Below are 23,616 nucleotides of genomic sequence, written 5' to 3'. Positions count from 1 at the left end.
GCATTACAACACACACACACACGCACGCACGCATGCACGCACACACACACACACAACCCAAGGTTATTCTACATGCAAATGAAAATCTTAAGGTAATAAATTTTCAGATTGTCCTCTTCCTTATTAACATATTTCTAATATCGCTTACTTGAAAATAAACCTATACAAAAGAAAGATGTTATCATATAACTTACCTGGGGTTAAGGTTATATATATTAACCTGGATTGTGAAAACCTCTAAGGCACCAGGCAAAGGAATATAACTAAATATTGATGTAGGAAGACATCTACAAGGATTAATGAAGGTACATCAAAATCATAGAGCTTTAAGTGTTTTGTATCTTAAACATATTTCCATTCATAATTGGGTAATGAAATCAATTTATTGTATTGGAAACACAATTTTTAAGTGAAACGAAATGGGGTAAAATAGTATAAGAAACTTATGTGCATTGTATAGGTAGGAGACAAACTCATTAAATTCTGTGTGCATATGTGGTAAGACAGTCACATTGTAAAATTTAATATTTACGAAGAACTGAAGTTTTAAATCCACTAAGCCAGAGAAATGATTTAGAAACATACATCACGTAGTATCTTCTCAAGTCACTTTGAATAACAGCTAACATCTTTACAATCATTTACCAGGCCTGCACGATCTGCTCACCCTGCCAATGTCTGCAATGCCCACAACCCTTGAAACTTGAATCCTCTCTCACTTAGCTCCAGCCACACATGATCTCTGCAATTCCTCAAATAGGGTCAATTACACTTCTACCTCAGAGCCTTGGCACTTGCTCTTCCCTTTGCCTAGGATTCCCTTTTCCTAGATGTGTAGGGCTTACTCCCTCAGAGAGCTTCAGGTCTGCGCTCAATGTCACATTTTTGGAAAATAATTCTGGATCATTTAATATAAAATTATAATGCCCACATCAATCTGACACTCTGTATTTTCTTAATCTGCCTCATTAATCTAATTGCAATGTTGTCTTGACATTATAGTAAGAAGCCTAATAAAAACATCATAGTTTTCCAGGATCTCGTTGGTCTAAAAATGTGAAAGAATATAGTAGTTCTTTGATGGCTATTTATTAAAGTAAAAAAAAAAAAAAAGGATGTTACTGCACTCCTAAAAATTCTCCAATGACTTCATGACACCCAAAATAAATAGGCTGGGTGGTGTATAGTGTGACTGGGGATAGATTTACCAGATTCATTATTGCCAGTTTACAAGATCCTGTATGATCCTGTATCTCACCCTCTTCCTCCCAGTTCCCCACTGGCATCCTCTAAACTTTCTTGATATTTCTCAAATGTGCCAAGCATATTCCCTTCTTTGGTACTGATATGACTAGGCTTTGTGTCTCCACCCAAATTTCATCTTGAATTGTAATACCTATAATCCCCCCATGTTGAGGGAAGGGCCCAGTGGGAGGCTACTGGATCATGGGGACGGTTTCCCCCATACTGTTCTCCTGATAGTGAGTGAGTACTTATGAGATCTGATGGTTTTATAAGCATCTGAAATGTCCCCTGCTTGCACGTCTCTCTCCTGTTACCATGTGAAGAAGGTCCTTGCTTCCCCTTTGCCTTCTGCCATGATTTTAAGCTTCCTGAGGCTTCCCCAGCCATGTGGAACTGTGAGTCAATTAAACCTCTTTCATATATAAATTACCCAGTCACAAGTATTTCTTTATAGCAGTGTGAGAACAGACTAACACAGGTACCTTCCACCTGCAGGTTCCTCTGTCTAGAAATCTTTTTCCTCAAATATGCCTGCGTTGCCTTCTTCACCTCATCCAGGTTTCTATGATAATACTACCAACTCACAGAGGTCCAATAGAGGCTTTACCCGACTGTTGGGTCCATTGCTCCATATCCCACAGCACGCCTCACTACCTGACATATTACATAGTATACATTTTATATCTGGACCTTCTTCCCTCATTAAGATATAAGCACCAAAAGGGTAGCAACTTTAAAAATATTTTTAATTTTTGTGGGTATATAGTAGGTGTATATATTTATGGGGTACATGAGATAATTTGGTACATGCATGTAATGTGTAACAGTCACATCATGAAAAGTTGGATATCCATCACTGCACACATTTATCATTTGGGTTACAAACAATTCAATTGTACTCTTTTAGTCATTTTCAAATGAATAATTAAGTTATTATTAACTATAAGCTCCCAGGTGTGCTATCAAATACAAGGTAGGGCAGTAACTTTTATTTGTTCACTGTTATAATCTTAACAATTAGGAGACTTTATAATATATAATGGATGCTCAGTTAATGTCTCACAAATGACTGAATACCTACTTTATAGGTTATTCTGGGACTTAAATAATATAATATGCTGTGTTATTAACACAAAACATTTATTCTAGTACCTAGCAATATGGAAAACATGTATTCCATAACAGGGGTAATATTTAAATAGTGTTAACTATCTGACAGTCACTCCCCTAAGTTTTACTCATTTAACCTTAATAAAAATCTTATGAGATATATACTATTATTATTATTCCCATTTTATAAATGAAGAAACTAAGACATAGACAGATTAATAAATCTCAGTTAATAAGGGTCAATACAAAGACTTGAACTCAGGGAACTTCGCTCCTGAATCTACGTTTTTTTTACCACTATACTTGTTGCTGCTCCAAAGTCCTTCAATGACACTTAAATTTAATTTTCTGCATTACTCTTCGTATTTTTACCAGCATCATTTCAGAAATATGTATTTTAAACAGAATCCCATTTGGTGTTTATGCATACCACTGCAGACTTTTCAGAAATATGTAAATTTCAGAATTAATGGCAATTTATCAATTTTAGAATTTGCCTCATATCTTTATACTGCCCTTTTATTATTGTAATTAGTTATTAATGTCTGTGATTCACAATAGAATAAACACTGACCATACCTGTTATTAAGCAAGTATCTCAGGTACTTAGTATAGGGTTGATATAAGTGCTCTCAAATATTTCTTAAAAAAACTAATGCATAAATAAATGTATTAATTCATTTATTCACAAATAAATAAGTGCATAAGTGAAGTCAATAACTATAGAAAGAAATATCTAAGTTCATGATTACTCCAAAAATCTTTACTTGGTGTATCCTCTTAGTAAGTCACACAGCAGTCTTTCTTTATGCTATTTTAGTATGCTAACACTAAATTTAGTCATAATTATACCTGTTCAATAAATAAAAGTGGATAGAGTTCAACTTGACTTTCTGTGGTCTAAAATGGCTGTATTCAAATATTTTGTGTTCTAATGTGTCATACATATTTAGTAAAACAGATTTCCAAATTCTCTTTCTGAATAAAATTACTTGGGACAAAATCTGGTTTTTCCGTATCATATTTAACTGCATATTGTTCCAAAACAATCCTAAAGTCCACTCCAAATTTAAGTGTTTTCCCTCCTGTGCCCATTTGAAATATCCCTAAATCTTCACATACGTCTCTATCTTACTTTCTTGGAGTTGGCTTATTTATTCATTCACTCATCTATACTTGGTTCCTGCACTTACAAAGCATTTTCATTAGAATTGCTTTACAAAACTAGAAGATGAGTAAAATACGCAAAATCTGTCTCGGAGAGGTTAATCTCAAGGTGATGTGTGTGATAAATGGTTGCACAGTGGTGCACACCTAGATCTTTTGATTCAAATGTTAATGATTTTTCTGCTATGTAAGAGGCTAATACATTATGTCCTAAGACTAGAAGAGAAACAGGGCATATTTGTGTACCTAAGTAGAGTCACAAGTAAGTTAAAGTTTATAATCTTTAGCCCATCTATCCCTTCCAATTTAATTTTGATTACTCATTTCACAGCTTTTAATTAAATTTATGGAAAATATTGCACAGCCATCCTCAGTTTTCCTGATTACTCTTGGAAATATTTCTATATTTTATAATCAATGTTCAAAAATAATCTGATGGAGATTCCTGACATTTTTATATTTTATTTTTGTTGATGACTTCCTTGCTTAATAACTCAGTGAATTTATACTTGCAAGCCCTTGATAGTAGCCATAATTTTTGTTTCAAATGTTTTTTCTACACATTATCTACATATGGAATCTGAAAGTTAGTCTGTATCTTTCAAAATGACTACAGCTGCCAGTGATAACAATAAACAATTTTTCTGAGAAAGACCCCCTCAAATCAGGCATTTTTAGGGGAAATAATGGGGACCTTTTAGTTTATACATACTTGAAGTGCTTCTGTGGACAAATGTTTAACATTTGACATGGGATGGCCCCTGCCATTGAAATAAACAGAGAAGAAAATTGTTAACATAGGCGCCATGTTTTTTGGTTGAAAGTAATGAAAAGAAACCAAAAGGGATAGGCAAGTTGCTGATGGGAATTCCAAAGCTTCTCTCGTAGAGGTGCTAAACAACGCCTAATTCAAGGACTGGGGAAAAGTGAGGGATCATGAGAGGAGACAAGAAAAATGATAGTAACTCAGGCAAATACAAGGTGGAGTTGACCCTAAGAATCCACTAAGAATACAATCACAATGTATTATTATTGTTTTTTTTTTGTTGTTGTTGTTTTGTTTTTTTTTTTTTTTACAGACAGGGTATAGCTCTGACACCCAACCTGGAGTGCAGTGTCAGGATCACAGCTTGCTGGACCCTAAAATTTCTGGGCTCAAGTGATGCTACTGCCTTAGCCTTCTGAGCAGCTAGAATTGTAGGCACATACCATCACATCCAGCTATTTTTTACATATTTTGTAAAGACAAGGTCTCTCCATGTTGTCCAGGTTGGTACTGAAACTCCTAGCCTCAAGCTATCCTCCTGCCTTGGCCTCCCCAAGCAATGAGAGTGCTGGGATTACAGGTATGAGCCACCATCCCCAGCCACAGTCTACTTTTAAAATAAAGAATAAGTCATAACATAGAGTTACAAAAACCTTAGGTATATTCTGCTATCAAAAAAACCACAAGTGTAGAAGAATATAAGTAATCTATTCATCAATGCAGGCCACAATCCTGGCATTTTTACAAGTTAAAATAATTTACCAGCAATACATCTGTTTATTCTCTGTGTTTAAACAATGATTGAAATTAGGATAATCTAACTTCAACTTCTAAAATAAAGCCAGAAAGTAATGAGTAACTTTAAATTTAAGAGTCATGCACAGGAGTTCACTTAATCAAAATGAAGTTTTGGGAATAAATATTTGTTACTATACAAAAATTGTGATAGCACTACCTTGTTTAGATGCAAAATGAGATGAATTTTAAAATGGATTAAACAATGCATTTGTTGAGGAAAAAAATTACAGTTTGAGGGGATATTATGGATTGCTTATTACAATTTTAGGTGATGGTCCCAATTTCAGGACTGAACTAAATTGTGTTGTAGTCTCAGTATATAATCAATGCCTCCGAACGAAATATAATAGCAAAAGGTGCAACCAGATTAACCCTATTTTTTATTATTAATTTTATTTTTGATTATTATTATTAATCTTATTTTTTAATTTCTTTTTTTAACTTTTAGGTTCAGGGGCACGTGTGCAGTTTTGTTATATGTAAACTGTGTGTCATGGCACTTTGGTGTACAGATAACTTTATCCCCCAGGTAATAAGCATATAGGTATTATTTTCTGATTTTCTCCCTTCTTCTTTCCACCCTCAAGTTGACTGGATTGTCTGTGCTCTGCTCCTAGCATCCATGTGTTCTCATGGTTTAGCTCCCACTTAAAAGTGAGAACATGTGGTACGTGGTTTTCTGTTTCTTAGTTTGCTTAGGATAATGTTCTCTAGCTCTGTCTATGTTGCTGCAAAGGACATGGCCTCATTCTTTTTCATGGCTGCATAGTATTCCATAACATATATACACCACATTTTTTTATCCACTTTATCTTTGATGGGCATATATATTTATTCGATGTCTGCTATTGTGAATAGTGCTGCATTGAACATACACATACATGTATCATTATAACAGAACAATTTATATTTCTTTGGGTATATACTCAATAACTGGATTACTGTGTCAAGTGATAATTCTAAGTTCTTTGAGGAATTTCCAAACTGCTTTCCATAATGGCCGAACTAACTTGCAGTCCCACCAACAGTGTATAAGCATTCCTTTTTTTCTGCAACCTTGCCAGCATCTGTTATTTTTTGACTTTTTAATAATATTCATTCTGACTGGTGTAAGATGGTATCTTATTGTGGTTTTGATTTTTATTTCTGTAATGATTAGCATTGTTGAGCTTTTTTAATATGAAAACTCAAATTTGTTATTCTATGTAATATACGACGAGGCTGCCTGTATCGGTCAGGGTCCAATCAGGAGACAGAAACCCAATTAGCAACTTGAATAAGGAAAAGCTAATATAAAGAAATATTAACTGGTAAAGAGGGATTTAACTACCAAAGATGTAAGAATGAAGGAATTCAATGTTACAAAAGTAGCAACCACAGAATGCAGCTACTTCCTACAGAGCTGAGGAAGAGAGAACCAAGCAGGTACTTACACCTTTAGAAGAGTTCCACACATGTACTCACACACTCATACCACCACTCGTGCACTCAGGCATCTCTGGAGAGGTTGTGGCTACCACTGGAACTCTGCTGGTGACAGAGAAATTTACTAAATAGAGCATGGAGGTCCCAGAGTGAATGACCCACAGCTAGTTTTTTGGTGTGGCCCCCTGAATGGCAGAGAGTCTTGTCAGAGGGTATAGGCTACAGCTGAGCAAGAGGTGAAGAGTATCAGGACCCTCACATACCAAACTTCTATGTGCCAGATAGAAAATAGCGTGATGGAAAGTGGAGGCAAAGTCTCTTTCTCATCTTCTGGATTTGCAGTGTCCCTCCGGCCCCTTAAATTGGCAAAGTCTAACATCAAGTCAGCTGACAAAAGAGAAACGTCTACAGCATGCAGCTTTGGTAATACAAGGAATGATAAAGAAGAATAGATTTGGAGATGAGAGGCAATAAATTAATAACTGGCATGCTGGCACTTCCCCATACTTGGTTGTTGAAAACTGATACAGTTAAAAACTGTATAAAGTCACATATTTATAATAGAATCACAAATCATAACCTCTTGTATTATTTTTCTAAATTTAGTTTTCTACTATGGCATTCTACCTTAGGAGTATAAACCAAGAAATTACACTGGTGGCATTATTTATGAGTTTAACTTTTTATATATAGAGAAAATGTATAAATTTTAAGTGCATAACTAACTCAATGAATTTTTACAAATCTATTCACTCATGTAAACACCACCATAAGGCAAGATAGAGTTTATTAGCAGCACCCCGAAGGCCTCATTCTTGTTCTTCCCAAGAAATAATTATCAGTTTTTAAAAATGTTTCCTTAAAAATCTTTACCTGTTTCCTTACATGTTTAGTACAACTAAGTAAAAAGTACAAAGAAAAATAATGCACTATTTTGATGAGGAGAAGAAAGCACAAAGCTACATTTAAAGAATTATTTAACATTCTATTTAACATCAAAGCTGTCTATAGAAACTACTGTACTGCCGACCATAATTAGCAATTTCTCTCTCATTCCAGAGGAAGAAGACAAATATAAAGAGCATACAGAACTTCAATATCTTGGCATTAGTGATGGAGATGGAATGCAAATGTTGAGAATAAACTATTTTCTGCTTACTGTCCCATAACTGAGAAAATGCGACATGTATGCAATACAAACAAATCGCAACACCAAATCCAGCAACAATATGGAATCCTAAGGAAGCAATTTAAATACATATAAAGACAAAATTTTAAATACATAATATATTGTTTCTTCAAAACTCATAGCATTTAACATACTAACAAATATGAAATATGTTTTTGCTATATCATTTTGAAGTAGTGAAAGGAAAGTAATACATTGAATAGAAAAAGTAGGGATTTTTTTTCTTACTATATTTTAAGATGACATATGTATTTCAGAATTATTGACACTTTTAAATTAAATGATTTTGACCAGTTATTCAATTTGGACTCAGTAATCCAAGAGGCTCAAAAAATTGGAGCCCCTATTTTCTTTTAGCTTTGTGTGTTTCTACATTTCTGAAAATCTATTTTAATATTTTACAATATTATTTACATATAAATTTAAAAATGAAGCATCATATTGAAGGTTGATATATTAAATAAATTACTTTTTTCCTACTAGCTTTCCATTACAAGTCAAAAGTCTTTGAACTTATGATTTGGCTCCATAGCCCAAAGGTTGTAAATGCTTTTCCAGAAGGTTTTCAAATTTTTTTTTAACGCCTGCCTTTTTTACTGGATTCAGTTCAAAATTTCTAATGAGAAGCATACTTTAAATAGCCTTGATGCCACATTTTTAATATGTTATTTTATTTTATTGCTCTTCCCAACTGAGAACACTTATAATCAACATATTTTTAAGAGTTTTATATTGGTAATATTTTGTTGGTTCTTTGTTTCCTGTTATAATGGGCTTTCAAGGAGTAAGCAAATTTGCAGATTTCCCAAATAAACACATCCATGTTGGGCAGTGTGGTATGAGGAAGGTTCGTGAAAGTAAGTAAACGCTTTCCGCGATACCACTTTGTTGCTTAGAAAATGAGGAAGATTGCCAATGAGTTTATTTTAGGGAGAAAACTAGCTTGAAATAAAACACAAATTTATTATGTAAACCATGTTTTCTTCTTAATTATGTTTGATTTTGGAGTAGCTTCTGCATTTATATATGAGGAAATAATGTCAGGAACTGACCTCTTATGTGTCGAAGTTGAAGGTTATCACATACAAAATTATTAACTTTTCCTGACTTATATATTCACTTAAAATTGTTCTAATAAATTAAATCTCCGTAGAGTTTCAGTAAATGCACGTTTAAGGTGGGTAACATAAACAATGCTATATTTAAAGTTTAGCAGTCTCGAGCATAACACAAATCCATGCTACTATTTCCTTCGTCCTTGCTTAAGAATGATATTTGGTCACCACTCCTACACAGATAGCTCAGTTATTCACCCTGAGCTCTGGTCTCTTCTGTCCATCTGCCATCTATTTATTATTATTATTCCAGGTTCTTTCCACTTCCTTCCTTCCTCCTCACCCACTCAACCAACCACCCACTGAAATCCTGAGTTCTGTTCTTCAGTAGTTTCTCAAGATTAGTACTTTCCCGCTCTTCCCTTCAGAAATACTTTGGCATGCTTATTGTTCCTCAGAGACTGCTTGCTCACCTTAGCTCTACAACCATTCCTCAGCCCCTACTTATCCCTACAGAGGTTCAGTCCTATATTCGTTCCTCACTCTTCCATTTCCCTTTCTATAACAAAACATTTCTTTGGAAGTGCAGCCAAGAATCCCAAAAAGCAAATTCAGTGAACCAGTGCAGTAAGACAGCTTTTGCAGATGAGAAATTTTGCAAAACTATGGTAACAGTGAAGTGCATATGGTCAGTGCCTAGCTGATTACATTTTCATTTGTAATGTGGAAGTACTGCCAACAAATTGAATGAAGCTTATTATGACAGAACACATCACTTAGAATTCCACACTGTTGCAAATCACTTCTGAATGACCCTCGATAATTGTGCTGTGAAGTTTGATATTGTGTACATCTTTAGACTCTATCAAGTGCATGCCATAATAACAATAATAGAAGACAACACATTAAAAAACAATGCTGCTATAAACATGCATGTGCAAGTATCTTTTTCATATAATGACTTCTTTTCCCCTCAGTAAAGAAGGCAAAGTAGATCCACCATTTGATCCAGAAATCCCAATGGAATCCAGTGGGAATCCAGTAATTCCAGTGGGATTCCTGGATCAACTGGCAGATCAAACAGTGAATCTGCTTTTCCTTCTTTAAGGAATCTCCACACTGTTTTCCATAGTGGTTGTACTAGTTTACCTTTCTGCCAACAGTGTAAATGTATTCCCTTTTCACCACAAAAATATGGAACCAGGCCAAATGTCCATCAAGCAATGAGTGGATAAAGAAAATGTGGTATATATTTACCATGGAATACCACTCAGCCATAAAGACGAAGGAAATAATGACATTCACAGCAACCCAGATGGAAATGGAGACTATTATTCTAAGTGAAGTAACTCAGGAATGGAAAACCAACATCATATGTTCTCACTCATGTGGGAGCTGAACTAAGAGGACGCAAAGGCATAAGAATGATACGCTGGACTTTAGGGAGTCGGGGGAAAGGGTGGGGGGTGGTGGCAAGGGATGAAAGACTACACATTGTGTACAGTGTACACTGCTTTGGTGATGGATGCACCAGAATCTCAGAAATCAAAACTAAAGAACTTATTCATGTAACCAAACACTACCTGTTCCTCCAAAAACTATTGAAATAAAAAATTAAAAACAAACAAAAACCATCTCATCCCCAACAGCCAAGTGTAATGGATGGACCTTGTTTGGATTCTGACTGCTACCCCCATAAAAATTAAATTTTTTATTAAAAACCAGATGATAAATGATAAAAGGCAATGCTATAGCCATCATTTTTTAAACTTTTTTAAAATTAGAAAGAAGTGAAAAAATGTACTTCCAATCATTTCATATCATTTTAAAAATATGCTTTCAGATTTTCACCACTTAAATTGCAAAGTGAACCTTCACTATTAACTTTGATATCCTGTAAAATATACTATTTTATTCCTATATTTATCCATTTAATAAATATTTACTGAATATGTACTATGTACCAAACACAGTTCAACATAAATTAACAAAAAGTCCTCATCTGCAACTTACCATGAGCCATACGATGGAACCAGTAGTAGCCAAAGTCAACTCCTAAGAAGGTTAAATACCAAGTCCATGGAGAATCCCAAGGCAAATTGAACAGCCTGTAGTTCTCCCAGATATAAATATAACTGGTCAGCTCAACACTCCTGAAAAATAGACTGGAAGACAAAATTCACAAGCAGTGATTATATAACATTTTAGAAATAAAATTATGCTCAATTATTTTAGATAATATTTAAAATTAATATATTTATATGAAAAAATGAAACTCTTCTACTTTGTTTCATCTCTATCATTCTTTCTAAAGGGTCAAATTCCTTCATATCAAAATGATTCACATGAAATTTTATTTTATTTCATAGGCATCACGGATGCCAGCTGTTTGTGCTCTCAATTTCATGAAATTTAAAAGACCGTTTCCTTTTTATGTATCTTAAAATATTTTTCATGGAACCCATACAACATCAATATGACAAGACTACAACTTAGTTTCTGTGACTGTCATTTCTAAATCTTACTGAAGAATATATTAAGGATACTTTATAAAGGAAATTTAAAAGGCAGAAAATTATAGACGCCCATATTTTAAAGTGCTGCAAATTGCATACTGCTTTCGAATTTTTGATCTCATAAAATTTGCCTTTATGTTAAAGTTACTTCTGTCTAAATCAATTCTGTCTCTTCTCCTTTTCCTCCTTCCTTTTTATTCTATCTTAGACACACACACACACACACACACACACACACACACACACACACACAAGAACACACACACACTCCTTTAATGTTTCTTACATGTTATACTTATGATCAGGTATTGGATTCTCAGAGCATTTCTATAGTTCTTATAAGTAATATAAACTAGGGTTTTCAAAATATTAGGGAAAATATTTCCTTAGAAATCAGGTATACAAACCGAATCAAAATAAACAATTGTTTCTAAAACTCATACACTAAAATATATTAAGCCACCTACTTATCAAGCATCTATAAATTCTTATTTTTACTTTCAAAACCCTATAAAATATACCTTCATTTTAGGAAGGATTTTTTTTTCAAGTTTAATATGATCAAATTTAAGATTAGATTCTAGATGATTTGTTTTGTCACTTTTATAAGCTTTACTGAGTTAACTTTTCCTTTGATATTCATTATTAAAATATAAAAGGAATTAATTATTCTGGTTAATAAAGGTATATGTAAAAGTCATCAACAAGTTTGGTGCTCAAAATTCTGAGAAATTTCTTAAATATTCTAATTTTAGATAAGAGTGGAAGAAGTAGTGCCGATGATTACACTACTAAAATTTTTTATTTTTAGAGTATTTCCCTTTACAGGGTCAGTTTCAATGAATTAGCATACTGAGTCTTTCAAAGATCCAGCCCTTTGACTTTATTCTTGAATTTAATATCATATGACTTTGACTGTGATTTAATAGCTTTAAAAAAAACCTCTTATACTTTAATATTTCAAGTTATTATTATTTCACCCATAAAACAGAACACTAGGCTATAACAGCATAAATATACTTAACTAAGAGAAATGCCAAAGGCTTACAATTTCAGAAAAGAGTTCACATCACCACACATTAAAAACTCAATTTCCAATTTGAGATTACATGGTTGGAAGAAGCAGTTTTGTCTGTGAGTTCCAGTCCTTGACTCTAAGGAATTGCTCACCCTGGACTCCTACCACAATGCCAATTTGAGTGATACTCTGAATACTGTAGAATCCACCGTTGCAGCGGCCCTGAGCCTGCTCGAGCCTCTTTTCTGAGCCATTCTTTCTGAGGACAGGCCTCTGCAAGTGTGCAAACCCTGCAACCTGACAGGGTGGCCAAGGGTGGCTATTTGGGGGCATATAGACAGAGCTGGAACAAGGAGTCTGCGATGTCCGCACACAGGTACGTGAGGTCCCTCCAGGGGCAGGACAAGTCATGAGCCAAGGGCTCCCACACTGTTGCAGAAACTCCAAGGAATATATGAAATGAACATTTAAAGCCTGCCTTCCAAGTTTTTATGAAGGTATATTAGTCAAAGTAGAAGTTGGAAACAATTCTACTGTAAAGCTTGTTAGCTTGGTGGGTTACTTTCATATGTTTAGATGAAGGCTTCACAACAGTGCCACTGTTGACATTTGGATAGGATAATCCTTTTTTGGAAGAGGCTTTTGTGTGGAAACATTTACTGAAACTATGAAATCTTAAAATTGCTCACTATTGTTCATTAGTAGGGGTTACCCATATAAAATTCAAGTTTTAGGTTAAAAATGGCAAATAATATCAATTTTATATGCTTCAATCTACCAATTTCTTTAAAACAGGAATTCTTTATCTTAACACTATTGTCATTTTGGGCCAAGTAATTTTTTGTTTTGAGGGCCTTTCCTGTGCATCATAGAATGCATTCCAGCATTGCTGTTGTCTAGCAACTAGATTTAGGAGCACTCCTTCTCACCCCAGCTATGACTACAAAAAATGTCCCCAGATATTTCCAAGTGTTTCTTGGGGAGCAAAATTTTCCCCAGTTGAAAACCTCTGCCTAAAAACAACTGAACCAGAAAGAAAGATTAAAACAAAATTGAGTAGAAAGTTGAAGTCGTCTATAGCTTCATAGCTGAAGTATTAGCGCATGATATCAAAGCAGGTTCATCCATGGATTTAGGCAGTCATTCAATGAATTCATATGAAGAGCCTACTAAGTGCTAGGCATAGCACAAGACACAGGAACACACTATTAAATGGGCAAACACCACCAGCCTTATATAAATGTTCCCTCAGTTTAATATTTTTTTAAAAAATATGTTGTCTTCCTTGTCAGTTCCAGTAACAACGGAAATGGGCAGTAAGATACCAAGATCTCAATAACAGACTGAAAACGGCCTTGAAAAACTTCCATTTGTAAAAAATAATAATAGTAAATAAAAATTCTAAAAAATCTGTCTGCAATTGAAATACTTTTCTATTTCCTGTGCAGGTGCCAGGTCTTGAGCAGACACCCAATTTATTAGTCCATCAACTGACTTATTAGGGTTGACACAAACGGAGCTGAAATATGCCTGACACACTACCGTCAAGCCTCCCCCCACTCCAACCCACACTCATTAGCATGAAGCCTAAATTTCCTCAAGACACAAAGAAAGAGAGAAGCAGCTGTGGGAGTTCTATTCCCTGCTTTCTATCAGCAAAATGAATCTGATTCTCTTTTAATACACATGTGAAAGAAGAGCCATAGAATGCCCACAACTAAAAACAATTCACCTAAGTGAGACAGCTGGGAAATGATTATCAAGCTCGGAAAGCCCTGGTTTGCAGAAAATAGCGCCTAGATTTTCAAAAATGTTCTCACCAGACCTTGAATCATAAACCAAAGCACCTTCCTCTTTCTCTTTTCAGTCCCCCTTACCCCTTCCACCCTGCAATCTCAGCACATGACTCTGCACTTGGGAATTTAAACTCTCTAAACCCCATCCTGTGGGAAGAGGGTGATATAATATGTATGTATATAATGAGTTTACTTTATCACATGAAGATGAAGTATTGGGTAGCACGGGAGCTTGGAATTCCCAAATATTAGACACCTTTTATGCCTTAAGTTTGAATGTAAGACCAGGAAAGTGATCTAAACATAGAGACATTAAAATCCTATAATCAGCAACCTACATATAGAGAGGCTTTCCTCCCATGGTCCTATTTTCTTCATGAATTCCCCCAAACAGCAGTTTTCTCTTGGGTTTGAAGTATATGTTTCAGCAAATGAAAAGTAGCTTATTTCTTTAGCTAGTGAACTGATTATGTATTTTACATAACATTTTTTCTCATCACGAGAAATTTGTCAATGTTCAGTTACTGTAAAAAAGCTACATTACTACATTACTATTTAGTATTAATCCTTGTTTTTTTACAAAATAAAGTTCAGTTTCAATGTTGAGATTAAAAAATAATCAATAAATTAGAAATAAATGTTATTTGGGGATTGAGAATTAGAAACTAATGAGTTTTCAAAGTCATCTCCATCTGAATCTACCCATCACCAGGGACAGAAGTGTGACAGTGGGCATGACATTCACCCTTTCAGCATCTCAGTGCTAATTTAAGGTCTGAGATTATTAGCGTGAATGAGCCCTAAAATGACTCTCATGTTGTTGTCATTAAGAAAGCCAGTAACATTTGATGTAATGCTCTCATTGCAAACTTCTGAAATATCAAAGCACATTTCAGAATAAGTAGACTTATGTACCATACTCATAGGAATCTGCCACTTTATATTATCCCATAACTGTCATTATAGCTGAGTGTTCTGATTTGGCCAGATTATGATAAACTAAGAAAAATAGATATTTTTATTTCTAATAATCTTGCTTCATGAGTCAGAAAATATTTAAACAAGATTACTACAAATATCCTTAAAACTCCAAGAAGTTAAAAATTAATTAATATATTAGATCTTGTGTATGTGTGTGTGTGTGTGTGTGTGTGTGTGTGTGTGGTGTGTGTGTGTGTGTGTGTGTGTGTGTATGTAGAGAGAGTGAGAGAGAGATTTTTCTGAGAAATTTTGTTACTTATTTACTTCAAAATCTCTTCAGCTGGATCCAGGAGTTTGCACTGCCCATCTGTGAAGCTACTGCCACTTTTGCTCCATCTAGTGGAATATTGATTTTTGCTTGGTAATAATAAGAGATAATATTACCTTTACCATCTGCAAACAGATAAAGTGTGTACTACTAATTCTTACTGTGAAATAGTATTAAATTTATAAAACAATCACTTAATTTCTTCTTAACAGTAACCATAAAGCCATAAACCTTTATAAACACAATGTGAGAGATTTGGAAGAAAGGAATTTGCTATATTCTTTACTTTACAGGAAATATATTACTCGATTGAATAAGCACTCAAATCCAGACCAATAAGCAATGAAACTTGCATTCACCAGGGAAAGTTCTTCTAACAGCAGTTTCTGAAGTTACATAATTAATAACAAAGACAAAGTCTATTTATTAGTTTTCTAATGCAAATTATAAGAGGAAATGAGATTCTCTCAAACATAGTTAACAAACCAACAAGTAATTAAAATTTATTTTCCTTTCATGAGGATTTTTAATAATTATTTCTAGGTTAATACAAATTTAGTATTAATAAGGTATTATTAACATTTCATAGATTCATTTATCTCTTCTTTTGGACAATGAATTGCTGCTTATTAAAGTCATCATCCAAAACGATAAACATTCGTTTGTTAGGGCTGATTTGCCAAGGCAACATTTAGCTTCTCATGCTAAAGCCCCTGGCATAAAAACCCAGTATACAATTTTTCTTTATTCTCTGGCCCCACCCCAAGGAGTCAGAAGTATTTCAGAGAAGTTTAATTTCCTCCTTTTTAATTTTTTTTTTTTGGATGAATTGAAACTTTCTTGTCAGGAATGGAAAATTCCATAGCAGGCATGGCCAGTAAAAGTATGCATATATATGGCTGAACATTGTGGAGCTAGCTCCACAGTAAATTGGCAGTGACCCATATGTATTAAAAGTGGAGTGTCCCCAACTTTATTTGAAAATTTACCTACTTAAATTATCCCTCTAACTTACTGCAATTTGATTTATAATCTGCTGTTTCAACAGAATAAATGAACCCATTAAAAACAAACATACTGTAGATATTTATATCAGGAATAAAACTTCTCTGGGGAGGATGCAATTTATGGAAGCAGAAACACTGGAAGGAAGTAACAAATGAACTCCCGGTTTTCTAAGGAAGGATTGGAAATTGAGTTCTACTTAAACAAGCAGGAAAAAAAAACGTGATTATTTTTCACTCATTAACATTCAAGTCAGTAGCTGGATATTTCACAAGTTTTAGATATGTATGCTTAAAAAATAGATTTGGTAAATATTTTGTTAAAACAAGATTAATTTTTTTACAGTTACACATGATGCTAATTGTTAGAAAGGCAGATTATCTGCACGATACACTGTGTTTAACTAGAATAAATAGACATATCTGTTTGTAACTTTGACCAGTATCTGACTAGGAAGGCTGCCTACTGGATTTCAGAAGAGCAAAACAGATGCAAGCCTGCCCAGAATCTGGTTCTTAGGGCAGTGGACTTTTATTACAGATCATGGTCTGTCTAACAGGCTTGTAAACAAGATATAATCTTGTCCATGGTTAATATTTTCCTTGACATAAAGATTTGAAAGAGGTAGCATGTGTCTTTTCTATCAACATGGTACATATGCCATTAATCTTTAAGACATCTGAAATTTTATGTAATCCTGAAATTATCCTCAAAAAACATTGTTTTTCTTCAACGTCTGCGTACAACATTTCTATTACATGAATGGCAAAGTGGAAAACGTGTTTGCTTTGATTTCCACTTATTTTTTCCAAGGCCACATGCTTATTTGGAATTGTTATCCAAAGCATAATTCTTCACAAACGAATGAACAAAAGACATACTACCATTTTTCTTGCAATCACCTATTTGAAGGACGTGGCAAGCCTCTGTTGCTAGTGTAGAAAATGAAATTGGTCCCTGGGAGAGGATAGGATCATTGCCGTGTTAATCTAACCCTCAGCTGTTAATGGTTTGCACAGGGATTCCCCTTGATGCTGCGGCTTCAACTGAAATATTGTTTTAAGAATTGATGTCAAAATCTTCACTTTTTTTTTTAAATACTGAAAGGGGATTGAGAAGAATAGATCCATAGGCTTGCTTTTGCTTTCCAGTTTATATTTGGGTTTGGAATTTTTTTAAAGCAACAAATGAAATAAAAACATTGTTCACAATATTTCTATACAACAAAACAAAAAAAATTAATTTCATTTTCAGATAATTTGCTTTACTGGAATCTTTCAGACAAGGCTATAAAAGAGAAAATTCTTTGCAAAAGTTAAAAAAAATCCATATTTCATCATTTAGAATTGTTCTTTACATCTACAAGGAAAAAAAGAAGTAATTTGCTATTCTCATTTAAAATAACTATAGAAAAATATTCTCCAAATTCAAGTTCATAACCTTTTACCTTTCTCTCAAAGGGCACTAGAGTTAACAGTTTGTGTTTGTTTAAGGAGTGTTATGAGTAGTGGGTGAAGGAAAAGAACCGCATGTTCTATCCCTGAAGGACTGGTTTGTTTTGGTTTCTTTTTTTCCTTCTCTCTCTCTTTCTCTCTCCCTCTCTCCCTCCCTCTCTCTCCCCCCCTCCCCCCCCCCCCCAACTTTCTCTCTCCTTTTTCAGATACCTTTTTTGGAAAAATATCTATTTTATCCTTATTTTCATGTTATAACTCTGTACCTTTTAAAAATAACACTGCTGAGCAGAAATATTGTACTGGGGATACAGTTTGTATTTCTGGTACCCACGATGTTATGATAAGAGAACAATCTAATTTCATTTACAACCAAATCAAACTTTAAAAGGCAAAAATAAAAATGCTGAAGAATTCATTCAATTTGCTGTCAAATTCATTGTCAAAATGCTTAACAAATTCATTCCAATTCACTAAAATGTACAATGTATAATTGGATATGCAGGACAATTCTCAGTTACCAAGTGACTTTTATATTTTATCAATCATCTGATTTCCATAAACCTATACACAACTCTCTGCGAATGAGCTAAATTAACCAATTAGGTATTTTTAAATAACTAAATCTACATCCAAATCTATATAGACCTTGGATATGTTGAATGTATTTCTTGTTGATTTCTGCCTAAAGGGGACATGTATTATAGGAAAGGAAATTATCTATAATCGTAAATTCTTATTCATGATAATCTCCAAATTAGCTGCAAATTTCTGGAGACATTATCTTCCTCTGATTCCAACTGCAAAATGCAACAATTATAAGTAGTTTTTCAAAGTCAGTCTTAGCAATGTTACGTCTACTATATACTTAATAATGCACTTTTCTCAAAATCTTATTCAAAAATAAATACTTTCAGGTTTACTTTGTTTTTAAACTATTTTATGTAATATATGAAATTATTTCACCTTTCTTAGATGTTTAAAGTTTTAATGTTATTTTTTAAAAATCCACCTTAGTTTCCCACTGAGCAGTTAATAGAAACATTCCAAAGCAATGAGCACCAGTCAGAAGTAAAGCTCTTAAAACAGGACAAGCAGCAATGGGTGGGAAGCTGGAATGAGAACATTCATCAGCAGCTCAAAGCACAGACTTCGAACGGAATCTTTCCTCACCCTCTGCCTCTTTGGTAAGCCCACATGCATTGAAGACGACTTTCTTTTATCGGTCTGTCCTCTACATGCATTATAATATACTCTTTCTAAAAAATAGTAGGCCATTTACATCTTACTATCATTTGGTCCCAATATCACCTAATTTTATTGTCAACATAACAGTATAGGGATATCACTGTTTTTTGGACTCTTTACCATGCAATAAACATCATTCCAGGCACAGGAGCTAAAGCTATGAAGAACGCACACCTCTTGCTCTCAAGTTGTATACAAGCTAGCAGGAAGGGCTGGGAAGAAAAGAGGTGAGCATTGGTGCCATGTGAAAATTCTAGATCTGGGATAAGCACAAAATTCCATGGGACTGTAATGTAGGAATGCCTAACATAAGCTTGGAGAACAGATAAGGCTTGCTGAGGCGTGTGACATCTATGCTTAGGCCTAATAAATGAATCTCAATTGGCCACATGGATGACTTTCCAGGCAGAGGGAAGTACCTGTGGCATGTGGGCAATGGCAAGTAGTAAAGCATGATGGGATAAAGATGACAAAGAGACAGGAGAGTGGAGGACCCAAAAGCAAAGCCAGACAGACCATGTTCTCTATAGTTCAGAACAGGGATTCGTACCTTATACTTGAGTCAATAGGGAACCAGTGAAGGGTTCCTACTGGATTCATATTATGGAAATGTTTGGCTGCAAATGGGATTATACTAGAGCCGGACACCAATTAAGAAACCATTGTAGTTATTCAGAGGTTTGTGTGAGCTGCTCTAGGGAGTGTCTACACTCTAGAGAGCTATTCTTTCTGAACCTGGCAGAGGCAAATACAATTTTAATAGAGAACTAGATCATAACTCAGAGCTGGAATCACAATAAGGCAAATGAAACACTCATTTTAAAGGGATATCAACAAAGTCAAGATAAATAATATTTAGGGTAATTTTTAAATGAGTGCAAAAAATCAATGAAGAACAAAATATCAAAATTTTAAATAATAGCATCAACTGAATTCCTTGGGAAAATTTGTGTAAATAGACGAATTCTCCCATGAAGTGGGTTCCTTTGCCCCTCATACGTAGGAAATTTCAGTGTTTTCACTCAGTGTTGTTAAACCATCTAACTCACCCTGGAAGTCGTGACAGAACACCAGCTGAGACAGATGTTAAAGCATCATCCAAACGACCCGGTGGCTTCCCTTTGCGAATCCAGCTGACAACAAGTTCAAGCAGCATCAAGGAAATGAAAAATGGAGTTGCCTAGAAAGGAAATTGAAGAAAAGAGATGCCATTATGTTCCATATTAAATTATTTTACATTTCCTGATTAGTCATGTCAGAATTGAGAGGCCCAGATTTGGGAAGCCCCGCAGGAGATGGTAGACACCCATTCTAGAAGATTACTTCCTACACAGTAGGCAGAGAAGTCTAACTGTTTTAGATATATGCTAAATATGTGCTCAAATTATATCATCCAATTTGAATATGAAATATGATCACCGATATAACCATAATTATAAAATTATAAGATTGGGAGGAACATCTTCCAAAATACATTTAAAAATAAATTTAGAATAAGGCAAATAATTAGAAGTCTATTGTCTCTAAATGTATAATCTAGATCCACTTCAAGAGGCTTCCCTTAAAGATGCACAAAATTCTAATTTTTGTGTTAGAATTACACGAACTATATTCCTAATGATGAAACTGAAAGAGTAGAGACAATTTTCTTCTTAGAATTTTAGAAAATATGGTAATTTTAATGTTTGCTTAAAACATGATTCAGATTTTATTCATTTGGTTTTGATTTGTTTCACATAATAAGTGATGTTTTGAAGGCTCCACTATTGATGATGGAGCATTTAATTCGGTTTGGTGTTGCAGTATAAGCAATAATAATTTATGAAGATATCAATGCCACTTTTTCTACTTAAAAATCAGAAAGAAAGTATAATATTTAATCTTGAAAAATATATGGATTTTACTTATTTGGAAGCTAATCATGAGTTTTGAAGCTTTCTAAACTGGACTCTCAATAACATAGTGTGTGATGTCAATTTTGTTTTCTATTTCCCACATGAACTAGTGACTGTTGGAGGAACAACTTCGGTAGGCTGGGGAACTTCAGGATTCAAGTTCTAATTCTGGATATTTCCACTTTCAATCATAGCCAAGAACCAGAAGTGAAATGTACCTCCGAGCACTTCAAAGTTTCAAAGAAAACTTGGTTCACATTCAAACTTAGGAAGTCAGAGTTGGACCTGGTCAAGCTGCATATTCTTCATTGTACAGAACTACTCTACCAAATGAAAGAGGAAATAGTTTCCTTGGAAGGGGCGGACAAGCTAAAGATTTAAAAATGAAATTGTTACAAACTTTACTGATATGGTATAACTGACATTGAGCTTCCAACAGCGACATTTACAATGCCACGGAGTCCAGGAAAACGTTAAGATTTTGTTTTTATGATATTCTGGAGTGACATATAAAGGAGGGAATTTACAGGTGAGGATGCTATGGATTGTAAGGAAATTCAATTCAAGCAGATATTCTACTTTTGCTTCCTGCCTTTAAGAAACGGAATTATTAGAATTTAATAATTCAAATAATGAAAGTGAACAAAACGCTCAGGAGGTTGACCTTACCATTTCTTAAGAAAGAAGCAAGAGTAAAAGTAGCCTCTTCCAATATAGGCTCACCTTTTTTACATAATCAGGCACCTCTTCTAATGTTTGGAATGAAGTTTCACTGGGCTTCATCATGTAAAACATCACGCGAAATCCCTGGGAAACTGAAACCTCCTGTTGGGCTTCTGGGTTCTTCATTTCTGCCCTTGTCTGATTCCCAGCTGGAGAATATTTGGGATTCAGCGGTTGAAGCCAGAGGCTGAAAAATGAGGACGAGATGTGCAGCTCAGAACAAGCTCTTTGTTAGAGAACAGCTAAAACCAAAGCTCCATTGAGAGCACAGCCAACAGCAGATTCTGTACAGAGAGACAGAAAAATACAAGGCTCAAGAACAAGTTCAGAGTTCAGTGGGCGCTAGGCCAGAAACAGGGCATGTGGGGGAGGGAAAAGAGGACTCATACCCAAATCAAAGTCATACAATGCAGTTTGACTGTAGGTGGAGCAAGTTACTACTGAAAAAAAAAGAAGAGCAAAAAAATCACGATAGCGTCTTGGAAAGAAAAAAATGTGATAACACAGGTATAAGTTCACGCTGAGAAAGTGGATGGAAATTCAAGCATCAAATCACATAGAAAAAAATTTTCTCTCCTCATTTAAAACTCCACAACATGTTCAAGTTTGCAGTCTCTTTATCTCCTGCAGGGACAGGCTATAGGTGTGCTACTTAATAATAGCTTGAAAGTCAGTAAGCACCGAATATCTGGGTCCTTATAGGCTATCTATATTTCTGTATCTGAATCATGCTATTACAACTTCTGAATGTTTGAAAACCAGTTTAGGGGCATTTGGCTTATTATATAGTCTATATTTTTTAGTGGAAACTTGGCTAGTCACATCTGTATTCCTCTGAGTACTTATGGGGACTTTCTGATTAAAGAAGGTGCCAATATGTTGCTGTGAGACCTATTTCTGTTTCACAGAAAGAGCATAAGTGATTGTGCCTTTTAAGTAGATTTGAGGGCACTTAATTTATTACCTTACCAGTGAATGTATGGAGCTTGCCAGAACAGCCGCAGCCCTTTACCCAGAATAGCTGTAATCAGCCTTTGGGTGCCATCTCATCTTTTAAAGATGTTTACATAGATCTAATTAAATTATGAGAACACATGGACACAGGGAGGAGAACATCACACACTGGGGCCTGTCTGGGGGTGGGGAGTGGGGGAGGGAATGCATTAGGAAAAATATCTAATGTAGATGATGGGTTGATGGGTGCAGCAAATCATCATGGCTGGTGTGTACCTGTGTAACCAACCTGCATGTTCTGCGCATGTACGCCAGAACTTAAAGTATAATAAAAAAATATTTTAAAAAGAGAAAAATGTAGAAACTATAGATAAGCAATAACTGCCCAAATCACTATCAATATCTTGGTATATGTACAGTCTGTTTTGCTATAATATGATATATGCATTCCTAAAAATCACCATACTGTACAAAATTGTGCAATGAAAACCACAGGACTTACGGAAAAATGTAATTACGGTAAAATACTCAAAACTTCATAATCACCCACAAGGAACAAAAAAAAGATCAGAGTCTAACAAAAATGGTAGCACACTTTTACATGTTACATGGTTAAGACATACATAAACACTAAAATGGATATGGTGTTTTACCTTGAAAAAGACCTGAAACTTGTTTTGAAAATTATGCATTGGAAGATTTGCAAACGGCAAGTTACTTTAGCTTGTTGAAATACGGGTTATCTGACATCAGACAGAAGGTTGTAATATGACACGTGGGTGTCATGGTCCACAACACATAGGTGAAGGGAGAGTGCTGCTAAAAGTGGTGTGTGCATTTTGTGCATCCTAAGCCTTTCACCTTTTCAGTTCAGTTTTTTAAAGTTCACCTACAGTTTTTCACTGAATAAAGTCACACATGAGCATAGGTACTATGCTCAAAATATTTTTTAGTATATTAATCACGTTGGAACAAATTTAATCTCAAAGCACATGTTACAGCAGAA

General features: G+C 34.7%; 1 protein-coding gene across 2 annotated transcripts in view; it reads right to left on the bottom strand.

The window, feature by feature from the left end:
- The window catches only part of AGMO (alkylglycerol monooxygenase), a 342,064-nt gene extending 320,084 nt beyond the window's left edge, over nt 1–21,980 (bottom strand). Inside the window, exons 1-3 of one of the 2 annotated variants that reach the window (XM_032287062.1) lie at nt 21,657–21,980; nt 20,088–20,218; nt 10,769–10,920 (exon numbers count right to left, since the gene is read on the bottom strand). In XM_032287062.1, coding sequence (XP_032142953.1) covers nt 10,769–10,920; nt 20,088–20,218; nt 21,657–21,782 — 409 coding nt within the window. In that variant the 5' untranslated portion in view covers nt 21,783–21,980. The remainder of the gene's footprint in view (nt 1–10,768; nt 10,921–20,087; nt 20,219–21,656) is intronic. The other variant, XM_032287061.1, reaches the window with a different exon arrangement.
- Between the last annotated feature and the right edge of the window lie 1,636 nt (nt 21,981–23,616).

The sequence above is a fragment of the Sapajus apella genome, unplaced genomic scaffold (assembly GCF_009761245.1).
Source record: "Sapajus apella isolate SASKATOON/1434 unplaced genomic scaffold, GSC_monkey_1.0 scaffold19, whole genome shotgun sequence".
NCBI lineage: Eukaryota > Metazoa > Chordata > Mammalia > Primates > Cebidae > Sapajus > Sapajus apella.
Note: the sequence above shows the minus strand (reverse complement) of the source record. Positions and strands in the feature narration are given on the sequence as shown.